General features: G+C 35.0%; 1 protein-coding gene across 7 annotated transcripts in view; it reads left to right on the forward strand.

Annotated features, from left to right (window-relative positions):
* Positions 1-18,973, forward strand: part of LOC125254769 (rho GTPase-activating protein 42) — a 186,378-nt gene that overhangs the window by 140,524 nt on the left and 26,881 nt on the right. For 3 of the 7 annotated variants that reach the window (XM_048169571.1, XM_048169573.1, XM_048169578.1), the window contains 8 exons: positions 1,079-1,135; positions 8,661-8,739; positions 8,935-8,974; positions 9,353-9,415; positions 11,659-11,736; positions 13,808-13,892; positions 14,072-14,130; positions 14,266-14,371. In XM_048169571.1, the coding sequence (XP_048025528.1) occupies positions 1,079-1,135; positions 8,661-8,739; positions 8,935-8,974; positions 9,353-9,415; positions 11,659-11,736; positions 13,808-13,892; positions 14,072-14,130; positions 14,266-14,371 (567 nt within the window). The remainder of the gene's footprint in view (positions 1-1,078; positions 1,136-8,660; positions 8,740-8,934; positions 8,975-9,352; positions 9,416-11,658; positions 11,737-13,807; positions 13,893-14,071; positions 14,131-14,265; positions 14,372-18,973) is intronic. The other 4 variants (XM_048169572.1, XM_048169575.1, XM_048169576.1 and 1 more) reach the window with 3 other exon arrangements.

Below are 18,973 nucleotides of genomic sequence, written 5' to 3' on the forward strand. Positions count from 1 at the left end.
ATTATGAGAAAAAGTTTGTTAAATTTTGAGAAAAAAAGTCGAGATAAAATGTTGAGAATAAACTTATTAAATTATGAGAAAAAAGTCGTTAAATTTCAAGAAAAAAAGTTGAGATAAAATGTTGAGAATAAAGTCATTAAATTAAGAGGAAAAATGTTAAATTATGAATTTGTTCTCATAATTTAACTACTTTTTTCTCGTAATTTAATGACTTTATTCTCAACATTTTATCTCGACTTTTTTCTTGAAATTTAGCGAATTTTTTCTCGAAATTTAACAACTTTAATCTCGAGATGGTTTTATTTTTTTATAATTGCTTGGCCCTAATCCTCTTCCTACACTTTTTACCATTCAATGAATTGGAAATTGTATTTTTATTATATTTGTGATATGGCCAGAAAAAACAATGTTGCCAAAATAAAAAAGTATTATTGGTGAGCACTGACAAATCTAACAAGTCTTCAGAAGAGATTGATTGATTAATTGATTGATTGATTGATTGATTGTGTGAAAAACAGCATGATCATTCTTCAAAATACAACCTTTTTTCGTAAGAAAGTCATACTGATTTGGAACTACTTGAGGGAGAGTAAATGATGACCGAATTAAAATTTTTGGGTGAATTCCTGTTCTTTAACATTTGCTATAGCTTCTGTTTCTCTGTGTGCTCAAATATGAAAGTTCCTTCCTTGTTTTAAGAGTGGCCTGCATTTCTGTTTTCTGCTGCTACTTGCGCCTTTTTTCACACTAACTGTGTAATCTGTCTTCTAAATAATCTAACTGTATAATCTTTTTTACCTGCATCTGCCTTCTTGGCACAGTCTTACGATATTAGGTGGCAAATATGTATGTATTTATGTGTATGTAAGCATTTATTACACTGTGCACACACAGTAGAACATGCATGTTCTACTAACATTCAGCCAGACCCGTATGTTGGTAAGTAGCTGCAAATGTAACTACCTGTCTGTTCATGTACTTTGCCACCTATAGTGTAAGGTTGCACTGTTGTTTTCTGACAGTTTACCTTGTATGTGCCCATTTCCCTTGTCCCTTCTCTGTGTTTATTTCAATCTAGAAATACCATCTATCGTGGATCTCTTTTCAGACCACTACAATTTTTCTGTAAAGCCCGGTATGTGACCAGCCCTGTGCCCTACAGCGCAAAAGCATGTTGTAACGCATGTGTGCTGCTTGTGATCTCATGCATTCGCAATCCCACGCTGATCAAAGCTCATTTCTCACCCCAGAGGTTTTAAAGGATTGCATGTTGAAAATCCAACACATTTCCTGCACCCATAATTGGTGGGGTAACAGTTTGATTTGATTTAACTGGCTGAGTGATTCTACCAACTCATTTTTGATCTGGAAATCACAAACTATCACTTGACGTCAAGGAGCAAACATCACAACATCAAATCAACATTATCTGTACACCAGGCTTTAAAAAACGGTTGAACTAGGCGAAATGTATTTAATATTTATTCCTTATAAGTGTTTTAATTTAAAAATTAATCATTTGAATTTTACATCTTATGATTTGATTTATTAATTGATTAGCTTTTCATCAACTCATGAACTCCCTTCATTCCCTCACAAACCCTTCTAATGTGAAGAATCCAAAATAAGAAATGTTGAAAATAAATATACTTTTTTCAGTCAAAACTCTGAAATATAGTTTTACATAATATTTACACAAAAGTCTGTGATATGCTTTTATACTTATATGAAGTATCATGTGTTAGCTAACTTCAAACTATTGGAATAAAATTAAATTTGTGTGAGGAAGGCAGTTTGTGTCATTTGTGGATTTGCTGCCTGTGTATATTATTTTAAATCAGTCATTAATGAAGTTTTATGACAAGTTACTTTAAAGGGATAGTTCACACAAAAATTAAAATTTTGTCATCACTTACTCACCCTTAAAGGATTAGTCCACTTTTAAATAAACTTTTCCTGATAATTTACTCACCCCCATGTCATCCAAGATGTCCATGTCTTTCTTTCTTCAGTCAAAAAGAAATTAAGGTTTTTGATGAAAACATTCCAGGATTATTCTCCTTATAGTGGACTTCAATGGGCACCAAACAGTTGAAGGTCAAAATTAGTTTCACTGCAGCTTCAAATTGTTCTACACGATCCCAGATGAGAAATAATGGTCTTATCTAGTGAAACCATTGCTCATTTTCTGAAAAAAATTTAAAATTATATAAGTTTTAACCAAGCTCATCTTGAACTAGCTCTCTTCTTCTTCTTCTCTATTAGAATTCTGGCAGTGTAGACATTGCTAAGTGTATTACTGCCCTCCACAGGTCAAAGTTTTGAACAATTTTTTATATGCAATATGCTAGTTCAATAGTATATAACAATTAGTTCAAACTTTGACCTGTGGAGGGCAGTAATACACTTAGCAATGTCTGCACTGCTGGAATTCTAATGGAGGAGAAAAAGAGAGCTAGTTCAAGATGAGCATTTATGGCTAAAACTTATATAATTTTCAATTTTTTTCAGAAAATGAGCAATGGTTTCACTAGATAAGACCATTATTTCTCATCTGGGATCGTGTAGAACAATTTGAAGCTGCAGTGAAACTAATTTTGACCTTCAACTGTTTGGTGCCTATTGAAGTCCACTATAAGGAGAATAATCCTGGAATGTTTTCATCAAAAACTTTAATTTCTTTTCGACTGAAGAAAGAAAGACATGGACATCTTGGATGACATGGGGGTGAGTAAATTATCAGGAAAAGTTTATTTAAAAGTGGACTATACCTTTAAGTTGTTCCAACCCTGTATGAGTTTCTTTCTTCTGTTGAACACAAAAGAAGATATTTTGGAGAATGTTGGTAATTAAACAGTTGACGGTACCTAAAGTATTCCAAAGCAGGTGGGAAAAACTATGGAAGTCAATGGCTACCCTCAACTGTTTAATTAACAACATTCTTTAAAATATCTTCTTCTGTGTTTAACAGAAGAAAGAAACTTATACAGAGTTGAATGTTAAATGATAACAATTTTCATTTTTAGGTGAAGTATCCCTTTAACGGTCTGCTGCCTATGTAGACAGCAAGGCAGCTCACTAGGTATTGGAACAGAGCTGTACAGCAGTTTACTTAAAGGGTTAGTTCACCCAAAAATGAAAATTGTCATTAATTACTCACTCTCATGTCATTCCACACCCGTAAGACCTTCGTTCATCTTTGAAACACAAATTATTATTTTTGATAAAATTCGATGGCTCAGTGAGGCCTCCATTGCCAGCAAGATAATTAACATTTTCAGATGCCCAGAAAGCTACTAAAGATGTGTTTAAAACAGTTCATGTGACTACAGTGGTTCAACCTCAATGTTATGAAGCGACGAGAATACTTTTTGTGCGGCAAAAAAACAAAATAACGACTTTATTTAGCAATATCTAGTGATGTGCGATTTCAAAACACTGCTTCATGAAGCTTCGAAGCTTTACCAATTTTTTGTTTCGAATCAGTGGTTCGGCACGTGAATCCAACTGCCAAAGTCACGTGATTTCAGTAAATGAGGCTTCATAAGTTTTTCGAAATTTCAATGGTTCACCACTGGGGGGCATGACTTTGGCAGTCTGATACGTGCTCCGAACCACTGATTTGAAATAAACGATTTGTAAAGCTTCAAAGCTTCATGAAGCAGTGTTTTGAAATTGCCCATCACTAGATATTGTTGAATAAAGTCATTATTTTGATTTGTTTTTTTGGCGCACAAAAAGTATTTTGGCGCACAAAAAGTATTCTTAAATGTGTCTTTAGTAGCTTTCTGGGCATTGAATGTGTTAATTATCTTGCTGGCAATGGAGGCCTCACTGAGCCATCGGATTTTATCAAAAATACCTAGTCTTACGGGTGTGGAACGACATGAGGGTGAGTAATTAATGACACAATTTTCATTTTTTGGGTGAACTAACCCTTTAAAATTCTGTCTCAGAATGTTTTGTTTCTGGAAGAATTGGTGAAAGATGCTTCATTATAGGCAGATTCCGATTGGATGAGCCACATTCAAAGTCACTGTAAATGATCTGATATGCATACACTTCCTGATATACACAAATCTCCTCCTCATACCATCACCTTAAAACTGCACTGCAGCGTGCTTGCTCTAACAAGCAGGATGGTAATAGTCAAAGCATAACTGAGCGTATAGCTCATTCATCCATGCACAGATATTAGTGACAGCTGTTGCACAGGCATGGCTGTATATGCAGCGAGGAACCCATTAATAGCTATGAGCTCGCTCTAACGTTCACCTTACAGTTGCCGTAATCGCAAATGCTGTCAAATCATGTGTGAAGAAGATTCATGGATGATATTTATGGGTGAATTAATTGGTTCCTGTGATTCTAATTGGTGTGAAACTCAGAGTGCAGATATAGAATACAGTTAAATTGATGTTTATGTAAATGAAATGGTACTTTCATGCATATTTTTTCCCAAGAGTGTGTAGTGTTGCTGAGCATGGGAAGGTGAAATGCTTTAAGACCATCACACATCACGCTATTTGATGTTATTTCAGACATTTAAGGGAATAGATTACCAACAAAAGCATCATGTCATTTCATTCACCATTATGTCATTTCAAACCCCTGTGACTTACTGTTTCTTTACTTTCCATGAAACACAAAATTAGATGTTTTAAATAATGTTCATGCTGCTCTTTTTCATACAGCAACAGCATATAGTCATCAGGATTAAATGAGAGAAAAAAAAACCTAGATAATATTCACCAATATGATTTATATGATATGCTCCAAGTTTTCTTAAAGGAATAGTTCACCAAAAATTGAAAATTTGTTCTTAATTTACTCATCCTCAGGCCATCCAAGATGTAGGTGACTTTTTTCTTCAGTAGAACAGTAAAGAAGATTTTTGCTGAAACCATGGTCCTCTGTGATTAATGGAAGTCAATGGGTGTTGTTACTTTGAGATTCAAAAAAACATATGCAGACAAAACAAAATGAATACCTGTGGCTCTTGGCAAAACATTGAGGTCTTAAGAAAATCACCTACATCTTGGATGGCCTGGGGATAAGTAACTTATATGCCAATTTTCATTTTTGGGTGAACTATTCCTTTAAAGGGGCTCTATGTAGGAATGACACCCAGTGTTCAAAATAGGTACTGCAGTCCAAATTCAAAATATCGTTTGGCCCGCCCCCTCGTTCAAAGACGCCAGTTGCCAGCAACAATAGGGAGCACAATTCACAATGAAAGCTGAGGAGACTTGAACACTGTAAGCTGATGAGTTGATTTATCTGTTTTAATATGCTGTTGTTCATAGAGATATTTAGATGGATGCAGAGGCTTTTTAGGTCAAGTAGAATCTGTGATTCTCTGACCCAGTTTGTTTGTTGGTTTCCATGGTTGCAATACGCGGTGTTTTCCGCCAACTGGCAACCTGTGATGTCGAATAGTATAGGATAAACTGGCATCACTCAGTTTCACACAGACCAAAACAAAGACAGACGTTCCGACACGGAACGCACATTTTCAAAGTAGAATATCTGACTGTAGCATTGTTTTTCTGAGAAACAAGTAGGTGAACTTATCATTTTTCCTTAATATCTGCAAACATATCAGGGTATTTTTATGCTTTATTAAAGAAAAAATCTTACATAGAGCCCCTTTAAGTAATATGATAGTTTAGTGTAAAATTTAAGCTGTTATTCACTGAAAATCTTTAACCTATTATGCTGCGTTCACACCAAACACGAATAGAGCGTCAAATTCGCGTCTACCGCGTCTAGTTTGCCGCTTGAACATTTTGAATGCATTCGCGTGTCTAGAGCGAAATAGACACGCGTAAAAAACAAGCGTTTGAAGCGAAATTGACACGCGTTCGAGGCGAAATCCGTTTCTTGTGGGAGGGGGAAGTGCTAGGCGGTTGTCTGTTTGCAAGATGGCTGATGTTGATCGTGCGTTCATCGAGAGAGCTACCGCTTTGTATTCGCGGGTCGATAAACCTGTACGTGACTCAAAAGTGAAATGTGTATTTACAACTTACCAGATTGCCCAATCTCCTCACCGACACTCTTCCAAGCGAGGTCCTTTTTATTCCTGTCTCTATAGAAGTATGAATTTAATAATATCAGTCGTTCCTCCATTTTGAATGAGTGACTCCGGGCGGGCCTGCCGCCACAGCAGCAAGCAGGCTCCTGATTGGTTAACGCGGCGCGAATTTACGCCAAAGTTCAAATTTTTCAACTCGGGCGTCAGATGCGAATTCGCGTCAAACGCGTAAATGCACAAAAAGCACCATTCGCGCGAGATGCTCAATTCGCGTCATTCGCGCAAACTAGACACGTGAATGAGGCGAATTCGCGTCTTCCACGCCACGCTAAACGCCTCATTCGCGCCGCGAGACCTCCAGACGCGCGTAAACGCGTCTTTACATTGACTTAACATTGAAATCATTCGCGCCAGACGCTCTATTCGCGTTTGGTGTGAACACAGCATTATAGGGACCTATTATGTCCCTTTTCACAAAATGTAATATAAGTCTCTGGTGTCCCAGAATGTGTCTGTGAAGTTTCAGCTAAAAATACCCCACAGATCATTTATTATAGCTTGTCAAATTTACCCCTCTTTGGGTGTGAGCAAAAACATGCCGTTTTTGTGTTCCTTTCCTTGAGCTTTAACAGCTCATGCTTCAGTTGCTCAACAACCAAATAAGCTGGAGAATCTCATGCCGGCAAAATTATGACTGTCAGTAACGCTGTTCAGCCTTACATTGTTCAAACCGGAGTCAACACTGACAGAGAGATTCAGGAAGAAGTTACAACTTTTAAAATGCAACTGGACGTTTTTGAATGGTTAGTGGATACATTTATGTAGTTGCTGTGGAGTTGATTCAACTCATCGACTAGCATGTGCCGTCATGTTAATCTTTTGTGCACAACCCGTATGGACATCCACTAAACATAGTGTACCTGTTTGCCAAACAGAGCCATACACACCAGGCCAACGTTTATGATTGCTAATGCTGTGAATGGTCTAATATGTTTTCCAAAATATTGCTCGGACAGAAACGCACCTTTTTTGGCAATCGAGCTTGCCAGGGTCAACTTGCAGGCTATATCCAAGCTAATGGATGAAGCGGTAAGCACGAGTGATTTACATGTTAAGTCAATGCAAAGATGGGAATTGACATCCTGCGGCGCGATTTGCACGAATTAAGCGGTGCGAATTAAGCGATTCGGGCGTTTGACGCGCTTAACGCGTGATTTGCGCGAATCACGCAAGTTGAAAAATCTGAACTTTGGCGAATTTCCGCACCGCATTAAACAATCAGGAGCTTGCTCTAGTAGTGACGTGATGTAGCGAGCTGAGGCAGAAATTCGAAACAGCAATGGAGGACAAAATCATCGTCGCTGTACATCTTCATACATTTATAGAAACAGAAATAAAAAGGATCGTGTTTGAAAGAAAGTGAGTGAGGAGGTCGGACAATCTGATAAGTTGTAAAAAACGGTCTACTCAATTTGAGCTATATATATATATATATATATATATATATATATATATATATATATATATATATTAAGACTACAAGCCAACTAAAGACGACCAATTGAGCTTATTCGCTGTAATTTACAATTATTTCCCCACTGACAAGTTGTGTTTATTCAGAGGAAGGGTGCAGAAAGCAGTGGGAGAGTCTGGGACACATAAAGGAGTGTGAGAGCCCCTCTCATGACGCGAATTCGCGTCTGTTGTGAAGGGATTTTCACGCGCGAATGAAGCGAGTAAACTCAAAATTTTCAAGTGTCCAACTACGCACGAATAGCGCGATTTATTCGCGCAAGTCGCGTCTGGTGTGGACGCAGCATAGTGTTCTGTACTCGTCTGTGCCAACGACAGAACAGTTAGTACACCTTTTTCGCTTGCAAAAACAAAAGGGCGGTGCCGTGGGTGGAAACGTGCAGATTAAGGGGCGGTGATATAATAAGATCCCCTTCCTGCGTCACAAGGAGAGCGAAATCTGAGCGGCTCGTTTTTTCACATGCTTGCAGAGAAAGGCTTGCCAAAACAAAGTTACTGGGTTGTCCTTTTTCACGTTTTCTGGGTTGGTAGATGCACCAGGGACCCAATTATACCACTTAAACATGGAAAAAGTCAGATTTTCATGATAAAATCTCTTTCTTGTTCATTGTATGGAAAAGAGCAGTTTGAACATTATGCTAAATTTTTCCTTTTGTGTTCCATTTAAGGACAAAAATCATACAAGATCTGATTCAAACAATCTGATTTAAATGGATAGTTTACCCAAAAAGGAAAATTATGTTATCATTTACTGAAAAAAAGAAGATATTTTGAGAAATGGAAGTCAATAGTAACCAAAACTGTTTGGTTACCACCAGAATTCTTCAAAATGTCTTATTTTATGTTCCACACAGAAAAGAAAGTCATACAGGTTTGAAACGACATCAGGGTGGGTAAATGATGACAGAATTTTCATTTTTGAATCAATTGTCAGTGATGTTGCGACATTTAGTTTGAGTCTAAATCCTTTCATTTAGCTACATGCTTCAGTTTCTTTAAGCATTTACGAGCAAAGGCTCTATACAGGAACTATAGTGGGTGGGCAGGATATTTCTGGAGCATGTCAAACTTTAAAGTTCTGTGTTGTCTTCAGGCATGGCATTATCACGCTACAAGCGCTGTCGGAGTCCAACAGGAGACTCTGGCTGGAAGCTATGGATGGCAAAGAGCCGGTGAGTGCTGGAGAAACTTTCGCCCCTGATTTAATACAATTTTGACTTAGTTGTTATAATTGATTCAAGCTTCAGAAGATCCTCAAGTTCAGGTATTTTCTTCAAAATGTAAAAATGTATTATCTGCAATTGAATTGCTTAACAAGGAATTCACAATGAAATCAATACAGTAAATAGAATTTTTCACTCTTTTAGATCTACAATCTTCCTGCTATTCTGAGCAAGAAAGAGGAGAGTAAGTAGTTAAGTCTCTTAGCAGTGTATGGATATTTATCATGTAAAGGTTTTATTTGTTTTTACACATTTCATTTTTTTTTTTTTTTTTTTTTGCTGTGAGCTGATGGAAAAAAATGTTTTCTTTTTTCAGTGAGCTTAATCTTTGAGTCTGACCTCATGCTCTCATCAGATTAACTGTGTTTAACAAACACTTATTCAGATAATGTGTTCTGTTTCCCTTCACTACACCCTTTGTGTGTCTCTGCTCTCTCATTTCCTTTTACAAGGTCGATAGCATTACATTGAGAACAACCGGAGTAAGCCGTATCCCCCTGAGTGTGACTTAAGCTAAATCCATCTATTGAACATGTTGTTTCTTTTCACCTGTATTTTGTAGCGTACTTAAACGAGGCTGGCTTTAATTTTGTGAGGAAGTGTATACAGCTGGTGGAGATGAGAGGTGAGTTTTGTGTTTACTGGAGTATTGATTTCCTCTTACTTTAAAGTTTGGAACCACTAAGATTTTTAATGTTTTTAAAAGAAGTTTCGTCTGCTCACCAAGGCTACATTTATTTAATTAAAAATACAGTAAAAAACAGTAATATTGTGAAATATTATTACAATTTAAAATAACTGTTTTCTATTTGAATATATTTCACAAAGTAATTTATTCCTGTGAAGGCAAAGCTGAATTTTCAGCATCATTACTCCAGTCTTCAGTGTCACATGATCCTTCAGAAATCATTCTAATATGCTGATCTGCTGCTCAAGAAACATTTAATGTGTACAATTGTACAAAATATTTGTGTACAATATTTTTTTTCAGGATTATTTGATGAATAGAAAGTTCAAAAGAACAGTGTTTATCTGAAATCTAATCTTTTGTAACATTATAAATGTCTTTACTGCCACTTTTGATTGATTTAATGCATCCTTGCTGAATAAAAGTATTCATTTCTTTCATTTCTTTTCAAAAAAATAAAAATAAAAATTCTTACTGACCCCAAACTTTTGAACGGTAGTGTATAATGCTACAGAAGCTTTGTATTTCAGATAAATGCTGTTCTTTTGAACTTTCTATTCATCAAGGAATCCTAAAAAAAAAAAAGTACACAACTGTTTTCAACATTGAAAATAATCATAAATGTTTATTGAGCAGCAAATCAGCATATTAGAATGATTTCTGAAGGATCATGTGACACTGAAGACTGGAGTAACGATGCTGAAAATTCAGCTTTTCATCACAGGAATAAATTACTTTGTCAAATATATTTAAATGTTTATAATATATAAAACATATATAATGTTTCCTTACATTACTAATACACACACACACACACATTATATTTATATATATATATATATATATATATATATATATATATATATATATATATATATATATATATATATATATATATAAAATAGTATTTGTAATAATAACCTAAAATGTATGGGGTGTGTATTTTCCTTATATTACTAATACACACATACACATAGTAGGAAAAAAAAAATACTGTGGAAGTCAAAGGGGGGTGGGATCTTCTTGGTTACAGACATTCTTCCAAATATCTTCCTTTGTGTACAGCAGAACAAAGAAATTCATACAGGTTTGGAACAATTTGAAGGGGAGTAAATGATGACAGAATTTTCATTTTTGGGTGAACTATCCCTTTAAGATGCTTTTAAAAGTGTAAACGTGTTGATCTTGTCTTACTTCACTTGGTGTTGTGACAGGTAATATTAACTTCCCTTGATCGTTTATGGTTTAAGTTTGAGAATACCATTATTCTGTATAAAAACACCTTAGCCTGATTTGGAAGATTTTGACAATGAAATGTACCTAAACTGACATTAGATTAAAGGGGACATCGGATGCCCATTTTCCACAAGTTATCATGATTCTTTAATGTATTCCTGAAAAGTCTGTAACATACTTTGGTAAATATTCTCAATGATTGTGTAAAACAACACTCTTTTTACCTTGTCAAAAACAGCTCTGCTCACAGCAACCTGTTTTGGTGCATGTCCCTTTAAATGATAATGAGCTACTGTTCACCCCACCCCTCTTTTCCGTGGGGCGTGTCAACACAAGACAGGTGGAGCGCTGCCTTGACAACCATTGAGCGTATCCCTTGGGGAAAGTATGGCAGCAGGAGGATCTGAAGACACGTCGTTACAACCATATCTATTTGTTAATTAATAAAATATCTCTATGATGACTGACTGCTATGTTCATTCTTACAGCCAACAATAAAACACCTCAGTCGCTTAGGAGACATTCTTGTCTACACCTGCGCAGCGTCAAAACAATGGCGGACTGTTTACAGCTCGCTCAGGGTGGGTCTATACTAAAACGGTAGTGTCCGTCAAGAGTCGTGGGAGGGGCCTGTTCAAAATTACATCACTTTGCCAAGAATCTGAGAACGGCTTGATCTGACAAAGTGCTTATGATTTATGGGGATTTAAAAAAAAAAAAAAACTACTGGGTGGATTTTTATCATTTTAGGGTGGTTGTGTAGACACACTGCCAACACACATTTATGTCCAATCACCATGCAAAAGTGAATTTTGCATCCGATGTCCCTTTTAAGTAATTTCTGTCATTTAGTCTCCCTCTTTGGGAATTTAGAGGGCAAGTGTGCATGTGTGTTGTGTTTATATATTTACTGTATGTTCTGTGTGTATATATTCTTCTCTCAGCAGGGCTCAACACTATGGGTTTGTACAGAGTCGGTGGAATAAACTCCAAAGTGCAGAAGCTCATGATCACAGTCTTCTGTAAGTCACTTCACTCTACACAACTAATGCCAACTCACAAACTAGACACAGAAATGTGTGATTCAGACCAGGGTAGCAAAAATGCATTGATTTGAAGTAGTCCCCTCTTGCAAAAACTTGTCAAATTAATTTATTTTGTAGTTTAACTTCACATCTGGTGACTATTAATTTTGTTCTGAAAGATCTCAACAAATGCCTGGAATCAGTATGTCTGTAAACCCTAAATCAAGTATAAAACCTTCACAGGCCAACTTTAAAAGTCACCATGAAACCAAAATTGACAATTCTTAATTTATTTATGGGATATTGCATTGTTTATTATAAATTATTTCTCCATGCACATTTTATTATTCATGTGCCCTCAGAATCTTTAATAAAAAAAAATGACATTCCTCCTTACAATGCCATCTCTTCTCTGATGACATGTTCTCTGGTGACAGCTTCACAAAACCTGTCATTTAAAAAAACGTTAAGAAAAAAATATTATAAAGATATTGTGGTTTTTATTAAATGAAATGTTTAAATTTTTAAATTATTTTAATTAGTATAAACACACAAACTTTTATGTTAGATCGTGATTAATCGATTTGACAGCACTAAATATAATAAACTTATTATATGATTTTTTAATGGAAGAAATAAGAGATTGTGCTTTGAATAGGGAAAATGAGGCCTGTTTTAGAATCATTAATATGTTTGCATTGTGACACTTGACTGTTAAGCACATTTTAACCTGTAATGAAAAAAACATATATATATACTGTATATCCAAAAATAACGATACATTATTCATATAGTACAGTTTTTGTACATGATAGTATTTGTTGCACTGCCTTTAAAATGATTATATAGTTATTTTCTACAGAGAGCATGTTTCTCTCTAGACAGTGTGCTTAAAGGTGCCGTAGAACGTCTTTTTAAAAGATGTAATATAAGTCTAAGGTGTCCCCTGAATGTGTCTGTGAAGTTTCAGCTCAAAATACCCCATAGATTTTTTTTTTAATAAATTTTTTTAACTGCCTATTTTGGGGCATCATTAAATATGAGCCGATTTAGACTGCGGCCCCTTTAAATGCTCACACTCCCCGCCCGCGGAGCTCGCACTTGCCTTAAACAGCATAAACAAAGTTCACACAGCTAATATAACCCTCAAAATGGATCTTTACAAAGTGTTCATCATGCAGCATGTCTAATCGCGTAAGTATGGTATTTATTTGGATGTTTACATTTGATTCTGAATGAGTTTGATGGTGCTTTGTGGCTAAAGCTAACAATACACACTGTTGGAGAGATTTATAAAGAATGAAGTTGTGTTTATGAATTATACAGACTGCAAGTATTTAAAAAATGAAAATAACGACAGTCTTGTCTCCGTGAATACAGTAAGAAACGATGGTAACTTTAACCACATTTAACAGTACATTAGCAACATGCTAACGAAACATTTAGAAAAACAATTTACAAATATCACTAAAAATATCATGTTATCATGGATCATGTCAGTTATTATCGCTCCATCTGCCATTTTTCGCTGTTGTCCTTGCTTTCTTACCTAGTCTGATGATTCAGCTGTGCACAGATCCAGACGTGGCTGCCCTTGTGTAATGCCTCGATCATGGGCTGTCATATGCAAATATTGGGGGCGTACACCCCGACTGTTACGTAACAGTCGGTGTTATGTTGAGATTCGCCTGTTCTTCGGAAGTCTTTTAAACAAATGAGATTGATATAAGAAGGAGGAAACAATGGAGTTTGAGACTCACTGTATGTCATTTCCATGTACTGAACTCTTGTTATTTAACTATGCCAAGATAAATTCAATTTTTAATTCTAGGGCACCTTTAATTTTCACAAAATATGTCACAATGCAAAAATCTCAATGGTCCTAAAAATCACCTAAATTTTCTTGCAACATTCGTTTCTTTTATTTGTTTTGGTGTAAAATATAAAAATTCACCCAAATTACTTATATTTTAGATGAGCCATTTCCATGAGTCATAAATATTTAAAGTTTAATATCACTCCAACATTTGCTCACAATGTTGTGCATGTGCCTTGGTTTCTCTTGCAGCACCCAAAGCAGCATCAGATATGGATCTGGACCCAGACACATGGGACAACAAGACGATCACCAGCGGCCTCAAGAATTACCTCAGGTTAGTGTGTTCAGGCTGACCTCATGACTTATAACGGAGATTCTGGAAACCGTACATTCAGGGAATTGCCCTGAAATAATGTGCACCTTTCTCTGTTCGTGTTCGAGAGAGCTGAAAATAACCAAAAGCTTTTCTGAGAGAAGAGTTAACAAGATGTCATTCTTGTGTCCGTCCACTAGGTGTCTCTCTGAGCCGCTCATGACATACAAGCTCCACTCTGACTTCCTCATGGCTGTCAGTAAGTTATAAAGCTATTGAATTACATGTTAAACATATTTGATTCGATTTTTAACACACTCTTTTAGGAGCCTGTTAGATTTAGGTTGAGTTTGTGCTCATGGTGTGTTGATGTGTTTGGTCTGTTTTCTTTCAGAGTCTGATGATCAGAACTACAGAGTGTGCGCAGTTCACGCGCTGGTGCATAAACTACCTGACAAAAACAAAGAAATGCTGGAGATATTAATCAAACATCTACTCAAGTATGCCTCAGTCCTGAACGTGTAGATTTAGATTACATTTTTACTGTTGAAATGAAAACTTTCCTCAAAAATGAAAACTTTTATCTCTCTAAACTTACTTTCTTCTTAGTCTCACTTTCTTCTTAGTGACACTTTTGTAGATTTATGTAGAACAAAATGTTATATAAAATGGTTGTTCGGCAGCGTACAGTATGTTGTTCATGGGTGCGGTCACCGTGATTTTGCCAAGTAAGACATGTTCCTGGATCAACATATTTTATCAACATTCAACATCAACATTCCAGTCTGAACATTTAGTCCTATTCCTACCCATAAATTATCCTTAAAATCGGAGGGAAATGATAGGTGAATAACACTGATGTAGAAGCACCTAACCCTGGTTGCAAGCCTAAACTTGACATAAATGGTAAACTTGTCCCTCAAATCTGATTGGTTGATTGGAATGTTGTTCCAGAATTAACAAAGATGTTGATCCAGGAACATGTTGTACTTGGTGAAACCACATTCACCTCATGGGTGCTGGTGTCTTAAAGTAAGCAATTTCTGAGAAACACTGTTGAAAATTGAAATCAACACCCAAACAAACATTTTTTTTGTGAATATTTGCTCAATGTCTTCTATGGAAGCTTGTTTCCACCACTGAATAAAAAAATTTAAAAGGTAAGTGCAACTTTTTATCACAAAATTCTGACTTTTGCATGATATAAACTCATACTTTTTCTCAGAATTGCGTTATATAAAGTTGCATTTGTGTGTTAAAAATAATAGAGTCATGAAGTCAGAATTTTACGGAAGAGGATTAGGGCCAAGCAATAATAAAAAAATAAAACAATCTCGAGATTAAAGTTGTTAAATTTCGAGAAAAAACTCGTTAAATTTCAAGAAAAAAGTCGAGATAAAATGTTGAGAATAAACTCATTAAATTACGAGAAAAAACTTGTTAAATTTTGAGAAAAAAGTCGAGATAAAATGTTGAGAATAAAGTCATTAAATTATGAGAAAAAAGTCGTTAAATTACAAGAACAAATTCGTTAAATTATGAGAAAAACTCGTTAAATTTCGAGAAAAAAGTCGAGATAAAATGTTGAGAATAAAGTCATTAAATTACGAGAAAAAACTTGTTAAATTTTGAGAAAAAAGTCGAGATAAAATGTTGAGAATAAAGTCATTAAATTACGAGAAAAAAAATTTGTTAAATTACGAGAACAAATTCGTTAAATTATGAAAAAAATTTCAAGAAAAAAGTCGAGATAAAATGTTGAGAATAAAGTCATTAAATTATGAGAAAAAAGTCATTAAATTACGAGAACAAATTCGTTAAATTATGAGAAAAATGTTAAATTTCGAGAAAAAAGTCGAGATAAAATGTTGAGAATAAAGTCATTAAATTACGAGAAAAAAAATCGTTAAATTACGAGAACAAATTCGTTAAATTATGAAAAAAATTTCGAGAAAAAAGTCGAGATAAAATGTTGAGAATAAAGTCATTAAATTATGAGAAAAAAGTCATTAAATTACGAGAACAAATTCGTTAAATTATGAGAAAAATGTTAAATTTCGAGAAAAAAGTCGAGATAAAATGTTGAGAATAAAGTCATTAAATTACGAGAAAAAAAAATCGTTAAATTACGAGAACAAATTCGTTAAATTATGAAAAAAAATTCGAGAAAAAAGTCGAGATAAAATGTTGAGAATAAAGTCATTAAATTATGAGAAAAAAGTCATTAAATTACGAGAACAAATTAGTTAAATTATGAGAAAAATGTTAAATTTCGAGAAAAAAGTCGAGATAAAATGTTGAGAATAAAGTCATTAAATTACGAGAAAAAAAAAACGTTAAATTTTGAGAAAAAAGTTGAGATAAAATGTTGAGAATAAAGTCATTAAATTATGAGAAAAAAGTCATTAAATTACGAGAACAAATTCGTTAAATTATGAGAAAAATGTTAAATTTCGAGAAAAAAGTCGAGATAAAATGTTGAGAATAAAGTCATTAAATTACGAGAAAAAAAATCGTTAAATTTTGAGAAAAAAGTTGAGATAAAATGTTGATAATAAAGTCATTAAATTATGAGAAAAAAGTCATTAAATTACGAGAACAAATTCGTTAAATTATGAGAAAAATGTTAAATTCCGAGAAAAAAGTCGAGATAAAATGTTGAGAATAAAGTCATTAAATTACGAGAAAAAAAATCGTTAAATAACGAGAACAAATTCGTTAAATTATGAAAAAAATTTCGAGAAAAAAGTCGAGATAAAATGTTGAGAATAAAGTCATTAAATTATGAGAAAAAAGTCATTAAATTACGAGAACAAATTCGTTAAATTATGAGAAAAATGTTAAATTTTGAGAAAAAAGTCGAGATAAAACGTTGAGAATAAAGTCATTAAATTACGAGAAAAAAAATCGTTAAATTACGAGAACAAATTCGTTAAATTATGAAAAAAAAGTCGAGATAAAATGTTGAGAATAAACTCATTAAATTATTAGAAAAAAGTCATTAAATTACGAATTTGTTCTCATAACTTAACGACTTTTTTCTCGTAATTTAATGAGTTTATTCTCAACATTTTATCTCAACTTTTTTCTTGAAATTTAACGAGTTTTTTCTCGAAATTTAATGACTTTAATCTCGAGATGGTTTTATTTTTTTATTATTGCTTGGCCCTAATCCTCTTCCGTAGAATTGTGAGATATAAACTTGCAGTTCTGAGAAATTATTTTTTCTCAGAATTGGACTTTAGAACTCACAATTGCAAGTTTATATCTCACAATTCTGACAGTATAACTGACATGAGGAAAAAAGTCAGAATTCTGAGATAAAACGTCGCAATTATCTTTTAATTTTTTTTATTCCGTGGCTGAAACAAGCTTCCATACTTTTCGGCATGTGTGCTGAAAAAAAAATTGTGTTTGTCCTGGCTGAGAAAAATCAAAATGGATAGGACCAATCAGACCAAGCATCACAACACTCTTGTAGCCAATCAGCAATAGGGGGGCGTATCCTTTCATGATGTGGGAGGAGAGAGAGTGAGCAAGTGAAACATTTGTAGAAAGACTGTTAGTATAAGGCTACGTCCACACGAAGCCGGAGCTTACCCTAAACCGATATTTTTTTTTCCTCGTCTCAAAAAATATCTGCGTCCACACGAAACCACTGAAACGACTCAAAACGATGTAGTATACATGCCAGACCATTACGTGGCGCTGTAATTCTGCCGCAGAAATGCACTTAAAGCAGCGAAGAAGACTTGGAGCATGCGCATAAACCTTGCGCGCTGAATACAAACTTTAGCAAAGCTTAGAAATAACACTTTATTTTGGTTCAGTAGCTTCTGCAGCATGAATGCAAGCATGTAGAGTCTGCTATTGCTGTTGTTGGTGCTGTTTTGTGGTGTTAGCGTGTCTGACTAGGGGTCGACACGTGGGGTGATGACATCATCGTTTCAGAAAATATACGGATTGCCCCGTCCACACGACAACGGCAAGCCGGCGTTTTCAAATTTTTCCACTCTGGGACCCGGTTTCAAAAAATACCGGTTTCACCTTTCGAAAACGCCGGATCCGTGTGGACGAAACGCCTATCCGATAAAAAATTTGTGCGGTTTCACTGAAACGCGTCTCCGTGTGGACGGGGCCTAAGACTGTTAGGCAAAAGATAGGACCCACATTAATATTGGAAAAGCTTTTCAATGCTGGAAGGCCTAAAAAGGACACAGAGGTTGCTTTGTTTCTGCTCGATACATGAGTAACTTTTTCGCAAGATATGCAATTTCAAATGTCAACAGTGTTTCTCAGAAATCGCTTAATGCGCCTTTAACTACTTTAACCAACAAAACTTTCTTGTCAGTGACCTTCACCATTTAAGATTTAGTGGTAGACAGCATGTCCACTAGGTAGCACAAACAAACATAGCCCAGTCTAGTTCAGAAAGTACACAGCAAAATCCCCAGAGTTAAATCAACTCTACTTAGAGTACATTTGGTCCCTCTCTAAATAGTGTTAAAATAACACTGAAGCAGAGTTAAAGTTAATGAGATAATTAAGCAATTAATTAAGTGATGATTGAGCAATAATGATAAACACCTGCTGTTAACAAGCAGAATCAGTGAAGAAAAGAGAAACAAGAACTACAACTGACTTCAGTCATAGCCTTAGATGAAATCAACTGAAGATACAAATTGTTAAATCTCTGTAGATCTGATTAAACAACTCCAGAAAAAGCATTACCAGCTTCACATTTTACTAACCAGATTGACTTTATTTTCAAAAATCTACAGAATTAAGAATTAACAGAGGTTTATTGGAAAAGAAAAGAAAGGAAAATGACGGCACCATAAAGAAGATCAGCGTTTGCTTAAATTGGGCTCTTTACCCTTGAATTTCTATGTTAGATTTTTCTCTGCAACAATGCGTATGCTGTTTGTTGTAAAGCCGTGAGGTCAGTGCCTTACAGTGAGCAGATGTTAGCTGCTTTTATACGATGATATAGTCATTGTGAGATTCCTGGATTGCATCCAAAGCAACTGCTCATATATTTTGTCATGTATACTTTTTGGTTTTACATTACCAGCCCTGTGAAACTACAGCATGAAGAGCAT

The sequence above is a fragment of the Megalobrama amblycephala genome, linkage group LG19 (assembly GCF_018812025.1).
Source record: "Megalobrama amblycephala isolate DHTTF-2021 linkage group LG19, ASM1881202v1, whole genome shotgun sequence".
In the NCBI taxonomy this organism is placed as follows: Eukaryota; Metazoa; Chordata; class Actinopteri; order Cypriniformes; family Xenocyprididae; genus Megalobrama; species Megalobrama amblycephala.